Here is a 22500-nt window from a genome sequence, read left to right as displayed (position 1 = left end):
CCGAGATGTGCGACTTTTCTCCGGCGAAATGCAGAAACAAGGGCTGTAATGAAGTGCTGAATCTGAAGGATATGGATTCACATATGCGTGAAACGTGTGAGTACAGACCGGTGGAAATTTGCGAGAATGGCTGTGGATTGATGCTGCTGCACAAAGACCAGAAAACGGACGATCATTGTTGTTTGAAAGCGCTCAAAGCGCACAACGGCGTACTCCAAGTCAAAATAGCCAGTCTGGAGAAGGAACTGAAGAGACAATCGCTGAGAGCTATCAGCAGAGAGAAATCTTTACTTGCTCAACTCTCTGCGGTTCATAGCGAGCTTCAGATGACTGCCTTGAAATATCAGAGGAAATTTGCCGAGTACAACGCACGGCTTGACTCACTCTCCAAGAGCAGAACCACTACCTTCAAGGTAAACTTTTATTTCAACATTAAGTCGTAGAAATGGTCTGCAAATGATTATTACGGAGACTACCTTGTAGGCCTACATCTTTAAGCCGCCAAAGACACACTACTTAATATGTAATTGTCTTTATGAACGCTACTATATTAGCCTACTTGATCTCTAGATACACTCATGATACACTCATGGGATAGTGGCCTTTTCAATGAATGACACGAATAAAAGTAGTCTGTTTTTATCCATAGTAATTCCAACGAGTGTTTTGAAATGTTTGCATTTTCTTATCCTCTCCCAGTCGCCTATACAGTGAATAAGACGATTTAATGAGCAGGAGCAGGGCAGTGCAAATATTTGAACATGAGGACAGGCCAACATTTACCTCATTCATTAAGGTCATTTGACATCAACGACAAACTGCGACCATCTCGGCAAACAAGCACAGTGTTGCACAGCGGCGTGCAATATAACAGTTAGGAGGGGCTGAGACCTCATTCTTAAAGCCAGGGCCTACTGTAGGTCTACCTCGGCTGCAACTATAGGCCTATCCATCGCGAACATTTTACCGCCATAAATGCACTGATTTCAGAGACGTTACTGACCCTAGACAGAGGGCTGGCCAGACTATTTAATAAGTTTAAATATCTCAGAGTACGTAGAATGTTAAAAGAAAGTTAGCAAGGAGCTCTTTCCCTATAGACGCATCTGAGGCATTCCTGCTTGGCAAGTTTACTTTTTCCATCTAGACTGATAACAACGATATAAATCAATTTCTTGAGTAGCCTAAATGACAGCAAGTTTAAAAGTGTGGGAAAATGTATAGTATATAGGTGATGTGCTGCCGCAGACAGCGTGCAGTGACATGGTCTACCGTCAAAGTCACTGTGATGTGTTTACCTTCTCTGCGCAAGCGTTGCCACACATGCTTGGGCGATCAAGAGCCGTCCTTGTTTTTCTGAGTCAACGTGACAAATTTTCCCCTCCAGCTGTTTCCACCGTTAATATACCACTGGTGATTGTGTGTGTGTGTGTGTGTGTGTGTGTGTGTGTGTGTGTGTGTGTGTGTGTGTGTGTGTGTGTGTGTGTGTGTGTGTGTGTGTGTGTGTGTGTGTGTGTGTGTGTGTGTGTGTGTGTGTGTGTGTGTGTGTGTGTGTGTTTTGATGGGTCGTTTCCTCCGCCTGAGAACTCGAAGTCTTTGTTGAACTCCGTCTCGGGCCCGTCTCCTGCCGGGGTTCAGGAGAGACACATAACCACATTGCTATTGTGAGTGTGCTGACATCGGTGCTGTTGATGCCTTCATACAGGCACTTGAAACCAAGAACTGCTTATATTTATTTAACAACTTGCATCAGCTGAAAAAAAAAGAAAGAAAAAAACTCAACAGACATTGTTGCTGCATGCCTGTAGAGTTACTCAAAACGACCGCCTTTTGTTGAAGCAATACAACAGAAACAGTCATTCATCAACCTGACTCAGCAATCATTCATGAAGTGCTTGAGTTTTTTTTTTAGGTGTAGATAGATGTAAGTGTCATTTCACTCTGAGTTCTCTTAATGTTTATGTTGCCAAGCATGTAAGTGCTTGCTTATGACTACAGGGTGAGTAACCTAAATGCAAGGTATTGACTTGTAGAGTAAAATGTCAATTAATTCCAGTGATGGTATGCACCCTCAAGTTTATTGGCGCTAACAGCTTAATAGCTCCGAACCCTGAGTCAGGCACCAAAGTGGCTGATGCCGACTCAAACTAATTTGTCACCTCTCATCCACTCTCAAGTGTGTTCTCATCAAGCAAAACAGTATCAACGTCATGAATAATAATCCAAGTGGTTGTTTAGAGAGGCAGGCAATGGTGAAACTACTGGTGAAGCGGGATGTCATGAACTTGACGTTGAACAGGCTCAGAATACTCGACACAATAGTCACTGCACCCGCCTGTGTGACTTGCAGATGAAGTTGATCCCGCTCTCCCACAGCCCCAATCCTAGAGGTCATGTACCTCTCTTTTTTTCTCCCCCCCCCCCCCTCCATGGTTTATGTAGACTTTTTCCGTTTAAAAAAAACCCAATGCAAATGAATCTGTAATATGTATTATTTAGATAGACAACACCGCCTGATAACCAAAAAAGACAAGAGACATATCAATAAAGAAAAACAATTATAAACCACCACCACACCTTCTCCCGACAGATGAAAAAACGGAAGGATAACATAATCCCCCCCCCCCCCCCCCCCTCCCAAAAAAAAAGGAAAGGGGGGATTTTGGTCTTCAAAAACAAGTATGTAAAGGATAAGGTCAGGGGTCAATATCACCGTGCTATAGGCAATTATGGGATCATGAAGCCTCTGGAGGCTGCAGATCAAGGGAATCAGCATCAGAAAGAAAAGGCTGCCAGACTTTATCAAATTTTGACACAGCACCTCTCTTCCAGTGTCTAATCTTTTAGAGCTTGGAGAACAATAGTACATCTCTTATCCATAAGGAACCAGCTAATGATAAAGTCAGTAACGATCAGCGATTTAGTTCAACTTTGACACGTGAAAGTAGTGCTTCAAAGTTGATCCTCGGGAGATTGTTGAACTGAGGAGAGATTGCCACACCCAGGCATTTCGTCTCTTTTTTTCTAATTTTGGCTTATAGTCATGTATTCTCCACTTACAGGATGGGGAAACCAGGAGTCTGAAAGTGATCCTGCATCGATCATCTGGATCTTTGGGCTTCAATATCATGGGTGGCAGATCCTGTGGGGTATGTATAGGCTAATATACAGTGTGTGTGTCTCTAGTTTCTGACTTTGTGGCAGTGCAAGAGCTGTAGAGTCATATGTGTTGTGTAGATAGCCAGGTTGGGGTGTTTTTGGACAGCCATGCTGTGTTGCAGCCCAACAGAGAAGAGCCAGCTTTAGAATGGCCCTGAGCCTATTCATACCTGGCTCCACATTTGATACCCACCCTAGCTAGCCTGACGTAGCCAGACTCAATTCTATTCAGAATTTGAGTGTTGTACTGAAGCACTGGGACATGATTATTATGGGGCATGTATCAAAGAAACAGGGAAATATGTAACATGTTTTTCCTTCAGAAACCCTCTTTGTTATAGCCTCTCTGTTCACTGCAAAAGTTTGCAATACTTTGGTTTACCTGTAGGATACCAAGGACACTATCACTGAAGAAAGTTTGTGCCCATTATCAATCTCAAATAGACTCCCGGTTGTTTTTACTCAAGTAATATGACACGAGTGGGATTGGGGTTGTTAAAGGATATCCCATGGCTGTACAAATAGGTACAAATCTATAGACAATTACAGCCGTGTGGATATCTTTTATCAACCCCATGACCACAAGACTCATATTGCTTTTATGCAACTACTTTAGTTTTAAGACATAAAATTGTGTTTTCTATTGTTTATTTAGATTTTTTCTTGTTCATCCTTCACTCACAAAAATAGTTATAATCTTGAGCCTTGTCATGTACCATTGCTAAGCAACATGACACCACTTGAGAAATGAAGTTTGCTTGAAAGTGAACTTGCAGAAAAAAGAAATTCGACATGGCGGAGCAAAATCTATAATGCCAGTATAGTTCTGTATTAACAGTAAACCTTCAGGGTTTGTGCTCTTCAATTTTGTAAAAGCTAGCGAGAAACAACCACTATTAAATCCTCACTTTATAAACTGGTTTAGTATCAAAACAATATGTCTGAGCCTACTTACGACCTATCTACCAGCCACCTACTCTGTGTTTTTCTCACTCCAAGGTGATGGTATGAAATCACTGGTCTCTCGCTATGAATTAATGGAACGTTTGTGTGGTGATAATTCAGTGCAATATGTGGAGAGATGACTAGCAGTAAAAAGTCTTGAGTGGGGTTGTGTTGGGATATTGACACTGGTGATGACTCATGGAATGCCTCTCGTCCAATCATAAATGAATGAATAGTTTGACTGGATCTAACTGCTGCATAATTTGGAGTGTCCCTTTAATTACTGTTTTCTGTTCTTTTGTTGTTGCTAATATCTTGTAGGCCTACAACGGACACAATTAGTGAAATCTAAATATCTAGATTCTCTAAAGATGACCTTTTTGTTGTAAACAACAAAAGTGTCCATTCATTGGTCAGAATCAGCTTTTGCAATACTGTTTTGAGGATCACAAACAGCTGTGTATGTTCTGACGCAGAGAGGTATATCAATCGCCAGCATCTATTAGCTATGCTTCCCACTTTTCTTTGAAGGTTTAACGAAGCAGGACAAATCTGGTGGAGAGCTTGACATTGTTGGAATTCTCTTTCAAGAGCCATCTTTTGCAAGATATATATTTTTCCATTTATGTAGCTTGACTCTGAACTCATTCGACCCTAGCATAGCTGCATCCAAACGCAAAACATAACCCGTGTCATTCAACTCTCATTGTAAATCAGTGCACACACAACATTTTCAAGAGATAGGACCAGATATAGTAGCACATGTCAGAAGCATTACTTTGCAATCAGTGGCATTGAGCAAAGCTCTGTAGAAAACACAAAGCCTCCTGGAGTATAGCATCCAATAAGCTCCAAGGTTGCTGAAGAAAACCAGAAATAAAACGGCTGAGTGTGTTCGTGTAATTACCGCCGTTCACAGCTTGACCTGTGCTGTGTTCTCTCAGCGTGATGTGGGCTGAGCTTGTATGCTTCACACTGATGGAGACCACAGACCGTTTGATGTGGCGGAGGGAGCTATAAACACAGGGCCCTGCCTCTGCCTCAGACCCAGCCTCTGCGCTGGCATCGGCCTCTACTCTTCCCTCTCTGTGTCTTTATCGGAGGTGATTAGAGGTAGGAGAGCAGGAGCGTTTAGGCGACTTCCCCTCTCTGCTCTTTAATCTAGAGAGGAACTGGAACTGGTCGTCTCCACCGACGCTGGTCTTGACAGTTACAGCTTCCAAACACGTGACTGTGTAGGCGTCATATAATGTTACTTTCTAAGTTCTTCTGCCTGTGTTTACATTTGAGAGAAGAAGGACTATGGAAAGAATGATGTAATTCTCATTCTTTGTTGTCCCAGATCTCCCTATCATTAAACAGTCCTAAGAATAGAATGACTTGTGATGTGTTTTGCAGATAGCAACACTGTGTCAATTGTTGTCCTCTGATGTTGTTTATTAAGGATCCTGAAGAGGAGCATTTGACTGAGGGGATTTTTGTGTCAAAAGTGGTGGAGAATGGCCCAGCAGACAAAGAGGGCGGTCTGCAGGTTCATGACAGGATTATGGAGGTATGTACCGTTTATCTTACCATCTGCTTCAAACTCCAAAGAAATCTCCATTTGCTGTTTTACACTAATGGACAAACATAACTTATTCTTATGTTCTGACAAACATCTTCTTATGCAAATTGATCATATGCAGAGGTATTGCTGGTAACAATGTTATTATGGACAATACTGTTGTTATTGGCCAAATAGAAAATGGTGTTTCATGCAAGTTGTTCACCCATTAGATTACCTTTTCAAAGAAGAGTAAATTGTGTTTTAGTAGTCTGAGTTGGGTATAAGCTGTGAAGTGACCCCTACTGTGCTGTGGGTCAGTGAAAACCCAGTTTGCATCTCTACAGGCATGAAAACACAAAGACTAAGGCTAAGGCTTCTCAGCCAGGTATTCATTCTGTACGTTTAAGTGGCGAGTCTTCTTAAAAGGCATATTGAATATCAGGGACTGCTCTTTCGGCCTTTTAAGGACTGTTTCTGTTTCTGGGGGATGTCTGAAACATTGAGCCTCGGGGCAAATCAAAGAGCCTCCTTATTAAGTGAACTGCTCTTCCGATACAATAGCAAAGCACAAAGCTTACAGTGAAAGAGAGGCACACACACACACATTTCAGCTTCTCTGTGTGTGTGTGTGTGTGTGTGTGTGTGTGTGTGTGTATTCTTGTGATGGATTGTAACATGACACCAGTGTTCTTGAGAAAAGCATTGTCACGATGGCCCTTGGATTTGTGGGATTTGGGCAGGATAATGAAAAGGTGCCAGGTGTAACTCACCACTCTCATCATTGTGTCCATTTATGTTTAGTCACTGGTATGCAAAGGCATGTCCTGTGTCTAAGTAATGTAATGCGTGTGTGTGTGTGTGTGTGTGTGTGTCTGTATCTGTGTGTGTGTCAGAGAGAGAGAGAGAGAGAGAGATGCACATATGTATGAATGCTTGTGTGTGAGTGGATGTGATTTATTGTTGGCATGAGGTGTGTAACTGTGTATGTGTGTATGCGTGAATGTGTGTGCGTGTGTGTGTGTGTGTGTGTGTGTGTGTGTGTGTGTGTGTGTGTGTGTGTGTGTGTGTGTGTATGTGTGTGTGTGTATGCAAGTGTATTTAGTTTGAAAGCTCTCTCTAGGCCTTTCCTTCAGCCCAGGGTTGAATTTCTATTCACCAAGTTAAATTTATTCACTTGGGGAAAATGAGCCCAACTTTGGGCCACATGCTTGCTTGAATAACTCCCTCTTTCACAGACCCAGCAAACACAGCCTCCTGGTAGGAGAAGAATGAAGACACCACCTTGGCATTACTTTACCTTCACTTTTACAACCCATGCATCTTAAGCTTGAAAAAAAAGCAAGCGCATTGTTAAATTGACCGTGAAATTGCCCAAGCGTGTGTGCTTGAGTGTGTCCTCGCAAGTTTCTCTTCATTAGAAAACGCCCACGAGTGACCTGTGAGTCAAGCCCTTGTCCAGATTTATATTGGAGAGCAATGGAAGCACTGAATATGAACAGATACATCAAGGCATTTGGCCTGCATGTTGTGGTTCTTCAAGCTGAAGTACAGTATCCGTTGGAGTGCTTGGAGTCGGAGTGTTATAAGTGCTGTCCTGCCCCTTAGAAGCTTAGTACAAGTACTGTAGAAAGAGTGCATTGCATATCTGTAATGTTGGCATATCAGCAAATGTCATGTTTGTCGGATGTGAAGAGTCTTATCTCTACAATGAACCTAATTAAATCAGTTGTTGAAAGTATTCAATTTCGATTTCAATAGGTATTTTTTCATGGTATCCCGAGATTGTACAGTGTAAAGGGAGCATGTGGCCTGAGTTTTACTCTTTGAAATTGAACAGTCATCCTCAGTGAAATTGAAGTGTCATCCTCAGTGAATATTTGTTTTTGATAATACATATGGAAAGTTAGTTAGTTGTTACAAATTCAAGAAGTTTTCAGCGTCAAAAGTATGAGGGATAGAATCTCTGTTACATCAGTTGTGCTATTTTCATTAGTAATTCATCCCTCAGCATCAAGTAATGCTGTTTTTCTGCCAAGTTTATTCATTTAACACTAATCAAATGAACCCTCTCCCGTTGAACTACGACTACAAAAACAATCTCTACATTCAGCCTGACAGTTTGAAGAATCCCAGTAGCTGATTTACGACACCACATGGAGTGAGAAGAATCGTGTCTGAAAATCTTAAAACATTTCTCATTGACCTAAACAGAGACCTCAACACTATGCCATAAAACAGCAGATGGAAAACGAAAGAAACTTTGCTTGTGCCTGTAATTTCTATTGAACTAATAACCCTCTGAATTATTCCGTGGGTCATTCCCAGTGTAGTGGTTCCAGCCTTTTGTCTCCTGCGCCGAAGGGTTCTTGTAACTTTAATGGACAGGCACAGGTGGACACCACTGCCCTCTCACACCTGAAAAATGTTCTCATAATTTGACCCCTGTTCTGCTAGGGGTCACGGCACACGCTATATATAATTCAGACACCATCTTTGAACTCCCTGGATGTCCTCTCTGGCTGGTAGGTAAGGCAGGGCAGCGGTTCTCAGAAGCCTCCTCATTCAATTTCAAGGAATATCTCCCCAGCGTCGTTAAGGGCTGACGCCTCCTGAGACTCAAGAGGGGGGGGGGGGGGGAGGGAGGAAAAAAGGATTGTTTCTGGCTCTCTGCCTTCCTCCCTCAGCGATGAGAGGGAAGACAAATGCGCAGAGGTTAAGAGAGAAAGTGCTCTTTTAATGCGTCTACGTTGGCTGTCACTCTAATGCTCGGCTCGTGACCTTTGCGCTCAAAGGAGAGGTCAGTGGTTTTCCACTCGTGGCTGCTCTCCATGTCAAAGACGGTGGTGGCACGATTAGTCACTTTGATCTCGGAGGCTGCACTCGGTTGAGCGAGGCCCCCCGACTTTACGCGTCTCCTCCAGTTTTGTTTTTTCATACTTTGAGTCCTATTGTCGACTGGCCAAACGAATGACCGAACAACCGAACGAGGAAAAACACTGCCTGTGAACGATTAGACAGATTTGGGAAAAGATCCTGAGAGAGAAGGACTGGAAAGAAAACATGACAGAAGAAAAGAGTCAGGAGGGCCATGAATGCAGCTGGGGACTGTGTTTTCACAAAACGTGCTGGTCAGAGCCAGTCTTAGGTTATGTAACCAGATCGAGTGAGTGAGTGGATGAGTGAGTGAGTGAGTGAGTGAGTGAGTGAGTGAGTGAGTGAGTGAGTGAGTGAGTGAGTGAGTGAGTGAGTGAGTGAGTGAGTGAGCGAGCGAGTGAGTGAGTGAGTGATTGAATGAATGAGTGAATGAGCGAGCGAACGAGTGAGTGAGTGAGTGAGTGAGTGAGTGAGTGAGTGAGTGAGTGAGTGAGTGAGTGAGTGATTGAGTGAGTGAATGAGTGAGAGAGTGAGTGAGTGAATGAGTGAGTGAGTGATTTAGTGATACGCAAACAGGTTATTGCACATGGACCTCTCTTAAGTCTCTCCGGCCAGTTATGATTTGTGACGGGGCGAGTCGCCACCGTCACGGCAGCGAGGCGCTGCCTACTATAAGACATTAAGTGCTTTCTTTTGTACATAATATGTTGAATTTGTGTGATTCTGTGTTTTAGTGATTTATATATTTGTTGATTATAGGCATGTGCCAAAGTTCAGAAGAATGATCTTCAGAAGTGTCTAGTTGTGTAGACCTTTGTTGGCTGTATTTAGCTGGTGTCTTTGGGCATTCTGAAACACCCCTGTGCTGTTTTGCAATTGGTATGATCCAATTACAGGGGTGCAATCAGGCCCTATTTAAAACCCATGCCTGTAGTTGCTGGGAAGAGAGAGAGTTGCCTTTTGAAGAGACGTAAGTCTAGAAAGCGCTGCTCTAAATTTGTGACTAGTTGCGTAGTCTTTTGTGATCTATCTTTGATATTGTTTTGACTAGTCTTACTTATGTCTTTGTTTTCTTTGACTAACAAGTCATTTGTTTTCCCTTTCTTTAGTTAAAAGTATTTTATTTTCCTCTTTTTTCAACATTCTAAACGTATGCCTTTGCTGGCCTTATTTGGGGAACCAATAAATCCCATCTTAAACCTTATTTTGAGTGCTATTCCATCTTCCTCACAACTGCCCGACACATCTACCTTTTACATGATTGTATCCCTCTTTGAGGAGAACGATCACAAAAATGAGATTTGGAATGTTACAACCTGAAGGTTGGATTTGATGATGCGGTGATGAACTGAAGCAGCCATTCTGAATGGCTTGAAATGTACATTTGACATCTGTGTGGGATAGCTCTGTGGAAGCATTGTCTCATTGGTGAAATCATTGGGGTGGGGGGTGATTAGGTCTGGCACTGGTCTACTGGGGTCACCTGATGATGCCAGATAAGATCAAGATCCATCTGATTGCCCAGCCTCAGCCTGCCACCATCTGGCCAGTCCAGACTCCCCAGCTTGAAGATTTTGTGACATTGAATTCATGAAGTCCATGAATTTGTGTAAAGTGACACAGTTTCTGAAAATCATAGAAGACCACCCATCTCTCATTTAAAGTCTACCTCTGTCATGTCTCTCTAGATGTTAAATACAATTCTATAAAAGTTTTTCCGGGTGCAGGATCTTCAAGAGCGATAATACAAAAAGATAAAAAAGTATCCGCACACCAGTTTGTAGCTCTCAGTGAATTTAATTTAATAGAATTTAAATACAATTCTACAAATGACTCATTTGGTACATGATGCCATGCGATGGGTCATTTAATGAGGGAATATCGGTATCACCGCCTGTTCTCATTGTGTGCTTTCTTTAACACGGTGGGATGTAGTGTGCATTCCCAATTCAAATTTGTGCGTCTACTTTAAAAGCTAGATACTTTTTAAACACTTACAAGTATATTTGTGTACCAATCAAGTGTATTGTGTAAAACTGTGACAAACAAACAAACAAACAAACAACAATAAAACATTGAATTGGCAGTGCTGGCGGTAACTGGTTCGCTGTGAATCCTCCTCTTGATATGCGGTAGAGAACATCATCAAAGTGCTCAAATCTGTAGACAAACAGCAGGCCCACAACAACAACAACAAATATCTCTGTTGGAGGATTGATTCCGTTCAAACATGGTTTTGTGTCCAAATGATATTTGACTGGCTGTTGACGGCTGTGTGGATGGCTTTGCTATGCAAATTGATACAACATACATTACCATGTTTTTGTACGGATGGGGAAATGAGAATAAGATGTCCTGACCTATTTTTAGGGGCCATGTGCTTGATTTTCAGTCGAGCTCATAATTTAAAAAAAGAAAGAAAGAAAACTCAGTGGCAGAGCTTCATCTGTCTGAAGGCAAATGTCAACTGCTTCTGTGTTAATTAAAAAAGCTTCCCTGGGCAGTTGCGGAGGGAGCTGTTCCCGAACAAGACAACTCTGACTGGCTTTTCTGATCTTTAACTCCCAAGCTGAGACAATTGGCTTAACTATTGTTTAACTCTGTGTTGTCTGTCATTCACAATTATCATATTTTACCATATTGGGCGTGGAAAGAAACATTTTTTCCTTGCAAAAGGAAAGTCTGCTATTTGCACCGACAAGGCAGACAGTCAGAAATAGCAGATGATTAGGAGCACTCAAAAATTCTTGATAAAGTTATTTTACCCTCAATGATACTCCCCAAACTGATACATAGTAACATAGTAGTAGCTACATATGACATGATATGGCATTGCATTAAACCAATACTGAATATGTTGGGGTAAACAGTGCAGTATACTTTCTGTCATCATTTAAGTATCAGAGGTGGAAAACTCCAGCTTCAGTGAGTAAAAGTCCGACCGTGTATTGGTTCTACCTGTGCACAGGTGATCTCATCAATTAGCTGCTCTATCTAGCTGAAGAGTTGTGCTAATTAGAATCAGCTGGTTTAAATGAGTGCTTGGCACAGATATGTGGTAGGACTTTTACTCACTGAAGCGGGAGTTTTGCACCTCTGTTAAGTATACTAGCTTAGGGTGACTGTTAACAGTGTCCACAGAGGCGGACATTCCTGGTCCCAGAAAGTAAAGGTCCTGCCATATATTATTTCTACCTGTGCACTTAACACAGGTGATATCACTAATTATCTGATCTACCTGGCAGCTAATTAGGATGAGCTGGTTTACTAAATGGTTGGATCAAATACTTGGCAGGACTTTTACTTTCTGACCCCGGGGATGTCCGCCTCTCTGGTCCTATAGAACTACGTCAGCAGTGCATTGAGTCCTGTAATGACTTTGCTTTTTTCATCAACGTAAGCTATAGTTCTCATGGGAATGAGGCTATTAGGTTGTGCTGGTGTAAAAGTAAGCTCAATTATAGCTGAAACTGCTGAAGGGGAGAAGGTCTGCATCGAGTGAAAGAGAACAAACACTGCTTCAGGTCACAACAGATGTTTTGAACGCAAACATTCTCGCACTTGTCCTCGGAGCCGCATCTCCTTTTCTCCCTCCCTCCCTCCCTCCCTCCTCTCCCTCCCTCCCTCCTCTCCCTCCCTTCTCCTCTCCCTCCCTTCTCCTCTCCCTTTAGCGCTTCTCTCAGGGAATCCAATCTGCCGTGTAAGAGAGGCCTAAGCACCTCCTGGCAGTGTTGCTTGAGATGCATGCTGCTACAACACTTTGTGTGGCCATGACGCACGACTCACCAACTGCACATATAATGATTTATACAGCCAGATTCCTTGTATTTCTTCATGGCCTTTTCAGTCCAGTCAGAACTGCTATTGGTGTACGTGCCATTTGAGCTCCACTTTTGGCCTGAGGTCCCTCTGTAAACCCACAGCTCTCTCTAACTGATTGTGCGGTCACATTGTAAGTGAGCGACTGGCCGCAGTAAGCACCACTAACACAAGGTTGGGATTTTCATTTCTCATCATGTTTTTCTATCTTGAAAAATGTAGCCGCCGCGCCGTCAAAGTCAATACCCAGGCGCTTGTTTGCCACTAAGCTGTCACGACAGCTTTGAAACAACAGCTGTTATTTGGAGATGACTGTGTGAGACAATAATTGTGTATTTTAGTGGTTTTATGGGCGGCAGCATTTCCTGTGTGCATTCCATGGACTAGAAATGATATACCAGGGCATGCAAAGTCATTAACATTCCTTTAATGTATGTGTATATCTTTATTTCCAACAGTCTTTAATGTACAGTACAGTATAGTTAAGGGCCATCAATCTGCAAAAAAACAGTTGGTATGTGGTAGCCTCTAATGGTATATATGGTAGCCCAGTTCCCTAAAGGAAAACAAGAAGGGCTGTAGTACACTCATTGATCATAAGGGCCGGATTCTGTCCTGTTGTCAAGTAACACACAAAGAATGGTATTCTTCCTCTCATAGCACTACTTACAACTAGTCTTGCTTATCCTACGGACAATTGCACTCATGGATGCACTTACTACACTCATTGATGCACTTATCGGGGTTGTTGTTTATTGTTGTAATATGTGTTGTTAGAATTGCTCTTAAAGGCTTAAAAATGTTTTTACCATGTTATAAGTCGCTTTGGTTGAAAAGCGTCAGCCAAATTAAATGTAATGTCATGTAATTCTTCTGAGACCGCTCCAAAAACCGCATGTCTGAATCAGAGCTCTGCCTGTCTCACCTGCCTTTGCTATCTTCTCCATTCTGACCCTTTCACATTCGTTCTTACTACCGTACGATCAATGAATATGGAAAGACTTTGTCTGAATTCTGCCCTGTTGCTGAGTCAAGGGCCGGGAATGTCAAACGCATCTCTCACTCTGAATGACTGATTTGACAGCTGACGTGGTTGAATTAGTTGAACATGAATCATGAGCGGAAAATTGGTGGCGTCGCTTTTTTAAACCAGCTGAGCACATGCATTTACCTGTGAGGAGATCGTGGCTGAGTTCCAGATGTTCCAGATGTGTCTGTGTGTGTCTGTCTGCCAGGCTGCTTTCTCATTTCTTCACTAAGCTTCCCAGTGGGTGTACAGTGGGACTTGGTTTCAATCAGCTATGTTTATGAAGTAACCATATGAAAAGATAATAAGCATACAGTAAGAATCACAGATCTACCCTGAGTCTGAGCTCTGCCCTGATACTGTAATATAGACGGTGCACGGGGAACTCCTGTGGAAGGCAGCGGGAGTTCAGAGTTCATCAGTCATACTGTACACTAATGGCCACAGCCGTCATTTAGAGCAGATTAGGAGTGTTTGTGGAACACATTTGAGTGAAAAGTCAGCGTGAAGCAAGCAGCTGACACATGTGTGTCTGTCTGCAGCTCCAGTCAACCCCTCGATAAGCGAAGCCTCATAAACACGTACACTGTACAGGCTGATTGCCTGGAATCCACTTAAAAATCACTTTCCTCGCCGTTTCACGTGTCTTGTTATCGGTGAAAAGATATCACCTTGAGGTCAGCAATGCTGTCCATCCACATGGCTGAGAGAGGCCGTCAAAAGTCAGGCTGGTCATGTTTAGTGACTGCCCATTCCAACATATCAGAGACTGAATTAGAGACAGGTCCTTGCTATAGCCCAAAGTGGCTTTCGTTCGGTCTGCTCTGAAGTGTATAGTTTGATAAGTCACTCGGTGCAACTGGAGAAACTTGTCCTGCGTGCAGCCGTGGCCATAAATACCACAGATCTCTCATCAGACTTTGTAGTTTTTTTTTTCCTCCCTTGTGCGGCTGTAAAGATAAAAGTTAGCCATGTTAGCCCACTGCGTCACAGTGACTCATGTCTGTGAGGTTTACTAGGGGCGTCAGGGTGCCAGGTCGGTCGAGAGAGAAATGTGAGACCACATGATCATGCAGTGTGAGTGGATGATTAATGAGATTATAATGGGGCATAATGTGGAGTTGTACCCAATAAGGGGAATACTGAGGCATTATAGTCAAGTTTTAGTGTGTTGTTATGGCTGAGTTATATGACATGAACGAGTATGGTGGGTTGTTTTTATATGATTTGCTGCAGATGCCATTGGAATGTGTTTGGAGGGTGTCTGTGTGTGTGTGTGTGTGTGTGTGTGTGTGTGTGTGTGTGTGTGTGTGTGTGTGTGTGTGTGTGTGTGTGTGTGTGTGTGTGTGTGTGTGTGTGTGTGTGTGTGCGTGTGCGTGTGCGTGTGCGTGTGCGTGCGCTGTGTGTGTGTGTGTGTGTGTACACATTTGTCTTTGAATTTAAAACGTTTTTATTTCAAGGCCATCTGTGGTGACAGCATACTGGCTGCTGTCCTGCTGCTGAGAAACTCCTGTAGAGAAGTCACTGAGCCACATGATCATAATTAACAACATGGTGCTTAGAACTGCTGCTCCATTGTAGACCCACACATCAAGCAAACCTCAATATGAATAAAACATACTGTATACATATAGAATAATGTACATAGTTCAGACAAAAACATGAAGTTCAATTATTAAGCCGTAGAGTAAGATCACAATTCAGATGAAGATGTTGGTTTTCATCACCATTCATTTTGCAAGCTGTGCAGGTAATTGTTGATAACATTGCTAATACTATGGATTTACGTTTCCATCTGAACAAGATGGAAACTAAAGTAAACAAGATGATTTATTCCACTTCAGTAAGATGCTTATAATTTTTTGTTCAAGCAGTTCAGGCTGTCCAGGACTTTACTTTAATGACGCCAGACATCTTGCGTTATTTTCATATACTCATAAGGGCACTTTAGACTTTTGAGTGCAGTAGAGCAGGTAGTCAAGTCAGCGGGTGACAGCGTTTAAGACTGAGAGGGTAACATCTATTTTTAGGTATCAGCTTTTAGGTGCACAGCAGAGCAGAACTGTAGCCCTGCTGTCTGAAGACTCCTGTCCAGTCCTCACACACACACACACACACACACACACACACACACTGGAACAGAGCTGCTCTTGTGTTGTGACAGGTTAACTGCGCCAGCTCTCCCAGGAAGACAAAATTGGGAGGGGTAGGGGGGGGGTGTCTGTGTGATGGTGAATGCTAGAGAGAGTAATGTGTATTTGAGTGTGTGTGTGTGTGTGTGTGTGTGTGTGTGAAGGGGGTAGCTTAATAATGTGTTGCTGAGCATGTTTGCCTTAAGCACACCTCCCTCAGAGGGAAGGTTTAGTCGGTGTTCACGATGCAGTCAAATCCTGAAAATGTAGCAGATATTCCATGATTACGGTACACCCTCACATTACCAATTCAAACGAGCTGAAACTGCACCCACACTGGCATTCTAAGATGGATCCTAGGGAGTTAGCCTCTACGACTTTTAAAAAACCCTATCAACAAATATAACATTTCTCCCATATTTGTAGACACGGTAGATTTTGCTCATACATAGTCTTAGCACTCAAAATGGAAAATGATTGGATTCTTTACTCGACCTTACCTAGCTAACTACAACAGAGTGTTGTGGCTTTAGTTATGAAATACTGAGTTGATGTTGTTGATTCTGAACTCTTTTGAGGACTATTTTGAACTCTCTTGAACTCAGATGCTTTGGCCTGGCCAGCCCCCTACACAAGTCTGTGTTGTGTCGAGTCTGCCACTTTGGCTAGCACGTGCTGTTGACAGGGCCTCGGACCAGGAGGTACCTTTCATGGCCCATAATCCCTCTGCCTCGGCGGCCAGCCGGCCGGCAGCCCACAATCCCCAGCATCCGCTGGTGGGAGCAGGAAGAGGTTTTTTCACCATCTTAATCTCGTGTGAAAATGTTCTCCCCGTCTGTCTGTCTGTCTGTCTGTCTCTCTCTCTCTCTCTCTCTCTCTCTCTCTCTCTCTCTCTCTCTCCCTCTCTCTCTCTGCTTTTGAGAGCCTGACGAATGGGGTTTATTATTTCACTCCGTGCTTCATCCGCTTCTGTCCAAAATTCGCCCACATTTGAGGTTTTATCCATAATTAATGTCAAACTGCTGGTTCCTCTTCATGTCCCATACGAGTGGAGAAAGCTAAATGAATATGATCTTTTTCGGAGCTCGGGGTTTGTTGTCAGATGTCTGCAGACCCCTGCTGTTTCTTTTGCGTCGTGCCGTAGGGCAAAGTCAGTGTACAGCCTCTCTGGTGAGCTGCTTCAGTGAAATTGGACCCCGCCATTGCCTTCACGTTGGCCTGTGTTTATCTTGGCAGGGATAGCGCACTTCAGAGAGATCTGACTGACCACTCACACTAACTTCCTCTCTAAGAACTCAACTTTCATTTGGTTCATGTATTTGTTCTTAGTGTTTTAGTAATCAGGCATCAAAAAGCCTTTAATCAAGAAAATACAATTCTGATCAAATTTAAAGACATTTGTCTTTTTTCTAAACCTATTAACAGTTTGTGTACATTTAGTAGGAAGTTCATAACTTGCTCGATCCATTATTTTTCTTTCTGATAAGCAACTAGGCTATCTGCCCATCTCCTCTTAGCTTCCAGCACTATAAATGTAATCCATATGACTCAGTAGTGAGCAGCTCTCCACTTCACTCCACTGGAAGGACCCAATATTTGTTGCACCCAGGCCATGCTACTTGCTATGCTTAAGACTTGTGATAAACTCAAGATAATGAAACCAGTGTGGTTAAAGCTGTAACCCAGATACAAATACAGACATACCAACCTTGGCTGAGTTTCCCAAATTCGTTCAGAAGCAAATAACTTCTTAGGAGCATTCTTAGAACGTTCTTAGAGCGCTCCTAAGAAGTTCTTAGCACTTAAGAGCTTCTTAACGCATCTGGGAAACGCGGCCCTTATGTGTTGGTATAATTGAATTAGACATAGCCTACTGTACTTAGTTATCTGGTTGTTACCCAATGGCTTCTATCAGCCAGTCCAGTTCCAGCTGACTCTTGTGCTTTATACACAGTGTATTCAGTCAAGGTCATGACCAGAGGCGCGTTTCCCAAAACCATAGTTGCTAACTAAGTTACGGTTGTGGTTGTGGTTACTGTTACAATGCAATTTCCCATTGCCAACCAACTAAGTTGCTAACAGGTTAGCAACTATGGTGTTGGGAAACACACCTCAGATCTGTTACATTAGCTATTTTTTTTACAGAGCACTGTCTGTGTGTCTCTTGCTCCAAATTGTCTGCTGTCACGAGAAGCTCTCTCTCCACCTGATATTTATGATATCACTATGCTATGCTGTCATCTGCCATATCTTTAGTATGTAATTTCTGACCATTAGCGCTGAGCTCCTGGGCTTGTATTACTTGCTGTTTCTGCATAAGTGTGGGATAGATCCAGTCAGGGGGTGATTGAGATCCCTTACAGAATGGAGCTGGATTGATTCTTATACTGCTAGCTCAGTGCTAAAATGTCATGGCAGTATTGATGCTATTGTTGGCTGGCTTGGCTGAAGTTACTCTAAAAGCGTGGAATGCTTTAACATAGAAATGTAGGTCAATATGCGTGTGTGTGTGTGTGTGTGTGTGTGTGTGTGTGTGTGTGTGTGTGTGTGTGTGTGTGTGTGTGTGTGTGTGTGTGTGTGTGTGTGTGTGTGTGTGTGTGTGTGTGTGAGTGTGTTTGCTTGAAGCTGTTGTAGGCAGCCCAGAACAGCTGACCATCACTTATTTTTACTATAGTTAGTGAGGCGTAAAAAAAACATAATTTACTGGAGGAAGCCATCCATAATGTCAGCACTCTCGGAATTTTTGCAAAAAAAGGAAAAGCCTACACAAGGGTTTTAATTCACTTACACGAACGATTGAAAGCTGTAGTCACCTATACCTGCACCTCTGCCTCTACCAAAAACAAGAATACACCAGTATATGAGCAGGTTTCAATATGGCCCCCACCCCTCTGGGTCTATACCAAGACAACTTTTTTTAATAGCTATTTTGGAGTTATTACACAGATGACATGTCAGAATAGACTGCATGCACCAAAAAGAGTGGCAACATTTCCCACCATTGCAAATGCTCAGTGAGTTTGGGGAGAGGAAACAGCGGTCTGCTGATCCCAACGTAACGAGGCAGGCATCTTGCTACATCTCTTCTGGAAGATTCCTTGTCCTCGTGTGTGTGTGTTTATTTGCTTGTTATTTTCTCATGCTGGGAATTCTGCAAAAGAGCTTGTTTTAGGCCTGCCTGTGTGTAGACTGCGCGACAGCAGGGCTGTTGGGACAAGAGAAGCTCTCTCATTACAGCAATCTTTCCATCGTCTGTCACTCGCTGTCCACCACCCCATGTTGAAAATGACCTTCAGACTGTCGCTTGCGGAGAGCCAGTCCCTCCTATATCGCACTCTTTGGTCAGACACTGCTTTTTTTTTTATCTCATTTTGTTTTGCACTGTAGACAGTGCGCACACAGCACTTCAGCATAGGCAGACATAGATAAATGACAATTAGGTCTGAATAAAAAAAATCATGGCTAATTACCTCCGCCAAGGAGGTTATGTTTTCATTGGGGTTTGTTTGTTTGTTTGTTTGTTTGTTTGTCTGTTTGTTTGTTTGTTTGTTTGTTTGTTTGTTCACAAGAAAACTCAAAACGTTATGGATTTCAATGAAATGAGGTCTGAAATGACCCAAGGAAAAAACGATTACATTTTGGGAGTAATCAGCATCACCGTCTGGATCCAGGAGGCGGTTATGTTTTCACTTGGCGGAGGTTTGCGCTCTCTGAGTGCTTTTCTAGTTTGCACTATAGACAGTGCACACACAGCACTTCAGCATAGGCAGATGTAGATGAATGACAATAGGTCTGAATAAAAACAAAATCATTGCTAATGTTTACCATAGATCACACATACAGCTTTTGGTCTACTGTATGTGGGAAACTAGAAATACAACAGCACTTTATGTATTGGTGTAATTTGCACTTCCCTCTGGTCAAATAATGTACATGATGCAACATGATGCAAGCACAACACAGTTATACAGGTGCATAGCTAATCCAAATATCTTAGCTGGTATGGTTTCATCAGAAATATAACTTATATCCCCATCTAAATGCAAGCATGTTGCTGGTGCTGAGATCAAGCTTGTTTTATATTATCCTTCATGTGAAGGAAGAGGAGCCTGTCAAGTGTAATTTTGCCCTGTGGGTTAAGTGTTGGTACCAAAGATCCTTGATTCTGTGGGTTAAGTGTTGGTACCAAAGATCCTTGATTACTCCGCTTTAACCCTCTCGGTTGAGACCTTCTAATTTACCCATTGCAAGTGGTGTCGTCCTCTCTGCCCTCAGTGTGGTTTCCAAAAGAGCTCACAGGCTCATTTTCTACTCCATGCAGAACAAAGCTTTTTCAGTGCCACTCATGTGGGTCTGTCCCTGTTGTTTCCTCTTCAATCTTTTCTCTAAAATGACATGTTTTGGGGATGATAGATCGTCTGTGTTTGTTACGCCCCGCAGTGCTTGCACTTGTCAAGTCAACCAAACTCGTTTCTCTTCTGTGTTGTAGACACAGAGGCCATGTGAAAGGTAAATATACAGATACTGCAAAGACAGTAAATGAAAAACAAAAAGAGTTCTGTTTTGAGGAGGTGTATAAGCCTCTGTCTGTGACCTGAGGTAACCATTGCACAGGCTGCAAGTACCCCATTGCCTCCAAGTCAGCAGTCTCATTCTTGCACACACACACACACACACCACACAGGGAGAAAGAGACAGAGATAGGGACCTCCATCTCCATCTCTTGTGTAATGAAATTCTGCCAAAACACAAGAATATGCCCTTGCCTAATAACTAAACCATATGTTTATTCCACAATATTGCTCCTGCAAGAAGAGTGCTGGAATATATGAACTGCAAGCAGCCAGGGAGGAACAAGCACGTGTGTGTGTGTGTGTATGTGTGTGTGTGTGTGTGTGTGTGTGTGTGTGTGTGTGTGCGTGCGTGCGTGCGTGCGTGCGTGCGTGCGTGCGTGCGTGCGTGCGTGCGTGCGTGCGTGCGTGCGTGCGCGCGCGCGCCTGTCTGTCTGTCTGTGTCTGTGTGTGTCTCTCTCTCTCTGTCTGTGTGTGTGTGTGTGTGTGAGAGAGAGAGAGAGAGAGTATGTGTCTGTGTGTCTCTCTCTCTCTCTCTGTCTCTCTGTGTGTGTATGTGTGTGTGTGTGTGTGTGTGTGTGTGTGTGTGTGTGTGTGTGTGTGCGTGTGTGTTTGCTTGCTTGCTCCTGCCCTTCATGGTGAGCGGAGAGAGTCAGGCTGACATCAGGCCGCGTGCGTCCTGCTGCGGCTGGTCACATGACCACTCCTGATGGGCAGCGCTGATTGTAATTCATAGTTGAGGCTGCTTTCCCCGGCCTAGTGCAGAGATGACTGAGGAGCCTATTGATTTCACCAGATTTCCGTCTTTCTGCCTCATTTGGGAGATCAGAGTGATCAGAGTCAGCGAGTTTGTTATAACAGGGAGATAAAAAAAATGTAGTGGCTTTGCAGAAGTACATTCAAATAAGTATATACTGTAAGTATATTCTATCAGTATAGAAGTGTGTCAGTATTGTAGCAGAACAGCAGGATAAGGGTGTGGTGTTGGTGAAGAGGACAATATTGCATATTGAAAAATGAACCCAATCATGTGATGTTGAGGGGATTCATAATTGGTGAGTATTTAGTGTGGAAAGACATAGGAATTTGAATGGAATGTGTAGAGGGCCATAAGAACAGCTGAATATGCAGTGTGGAGACATATCAATCCCTGAAGGAAGAATGTCTACCCTGCTCTACAGTTGTTATATGTCAGGATGATTAGTACTTCACAATCAGTATGGGACAATTGCTCTGTCACTAGTTTGGGGTTTAACACGGTTTTAAACTAGAGTTGGAGTTGGGAGTTGTGTATGTGTTTTAGAAAGAAAACATGATGTGTTAGATTAGAAGACAGACGTGTTTAGTGCATTCAAGTCAGTGAGTATTAGGGACGTAGGAACCACTGAATGTGTTGCGAAGAGGGTCATGACAGTCCTTGGATATGAAGTGTAGAGGGCTGACCATACTGGCCGACAGCTGGTGCTTCGAATCGGTATGACCTCACCAGAGAGTGATGTTAAAATCAGTGCCAACACAGCTTCATAATCACATTGTGGCCATTAAAGTGAAGTTGTAATATGTGAGCGAGTATGGCAAAAAGGCGTCCATGGTTCTTCTGCTCAAAGGCCAATCAATTTACAACTTCCCTTTAGGCCTCCGGAAGCAACATGTTAATTGTCTGAAATTGTTAATGGCTCAGTCTGAGTGCCCAGAATTTGATTTGTGCAAAGAGAGGCCTGTTGAGCATACACAGATGGATAGAGGGCCATTAAGACTAATGTTCTCATTTTGATTAAAGTAAAGGTATACTGGATAAGAGTCATGAATTGCACCTCTAAGGATGGACTACAAACACCATCCCACATCCCATGTTGTGTTGTGCCTTACCTTGGAACTGGAGACTTAATAAATCAAGAGGCTTATCACAATGGCCTTTTGAGTGTATATAGTTACAAGGGCTCCTTGTGTTTCACATTAGGCTCTTCATGTCAGGGATACGGTGAGGTTTTGTTTCTCGCCTCTGGTGAGACATTGTTTGAGTAAGCTGTGGGAGAGAGGAAGACAGTTAGTCTTGTTCTGTTTGTTATGTCTCCCCCCCAAAAAAACACACACACACACACACACACACACACACACATATATATATATAATATATATACAGTATCCTAGAGCTAAAGCAGTGGAGAGCATTTTAATATCTGACCTGGACTAACACTGCTGATATTCAGATAAGATGACAAAGCAATCCCATCAAGCTCAAGTGGATTAGGCGGTTGGAATGCGTATGTGCGTATCTGAATACGTTTTGATCCCATTCGAATAAAGGATTTTTTAAGAATGAACCATCACAAGTGCTAGTGCTTGCTTTGGCTCCTCTTTCTGATGGATGAAAGAGCTAGTAGAGAGGGTTGAATCTGTCTGTAGTCCCACAAGAGGAGGGTGGGT

The 22500-nt window shown here is 43.0% G+C and overlaps 1 protein-coding gene across 3 annotated transcripts in view; it reads left to right on the top strand.

The window, feature by feature from the left end:
- Window positions 1–22500, top strand: part of LOC134087451 (E3 ubiquitin-protein ligase PDZRN3-B-like) — a 39601-nt gene that overhangs the window by 381 nt on the left and 16720 nt on the right. For 2 of the 3 annotated variants that reach the window (XM_062540954.1, XM_062540953.1), the window contains exons 1-3: window positions 1–413; window positions 3063–3149; window positions 5549–5656. The exon at window positions 1–413 is cut by the window's left edge and continues 381 nt beyond it. In XM_062540954.1, coding sequence (XP_062396938.1) covers window positions 1–413; window positions 3063–3149; window positions 5549–5656 — 608 coding nt within the window. The remainder of the gene's footprint in view (window positions 414–3062; window positions 3150–5548; window positions 5657–22500) is intronic. The other variant, XM_062540955.1, reaches the window with a different exon arrangement.

This window comes from Sardina pilchardus, chromosome 7 (genome assembly GCF_963854185.1).
Source record: "Sardina pilchardus chromosome 7, fSarPil1.1, whole genome shotgun sequence".
In the NCBI taxonomy this organism is placed as follows: domain Eukaryota; kingdom Metazoa; phylum Chordata; class Actinopteri; order Clupeiformes; family Clupeidae; genus Sardina; species Sardina pilchardus.
Note: the sequence above shows the minus strand (reverse complement) of the source record. Positions and strands in the feature narration are given on the sequence as shown.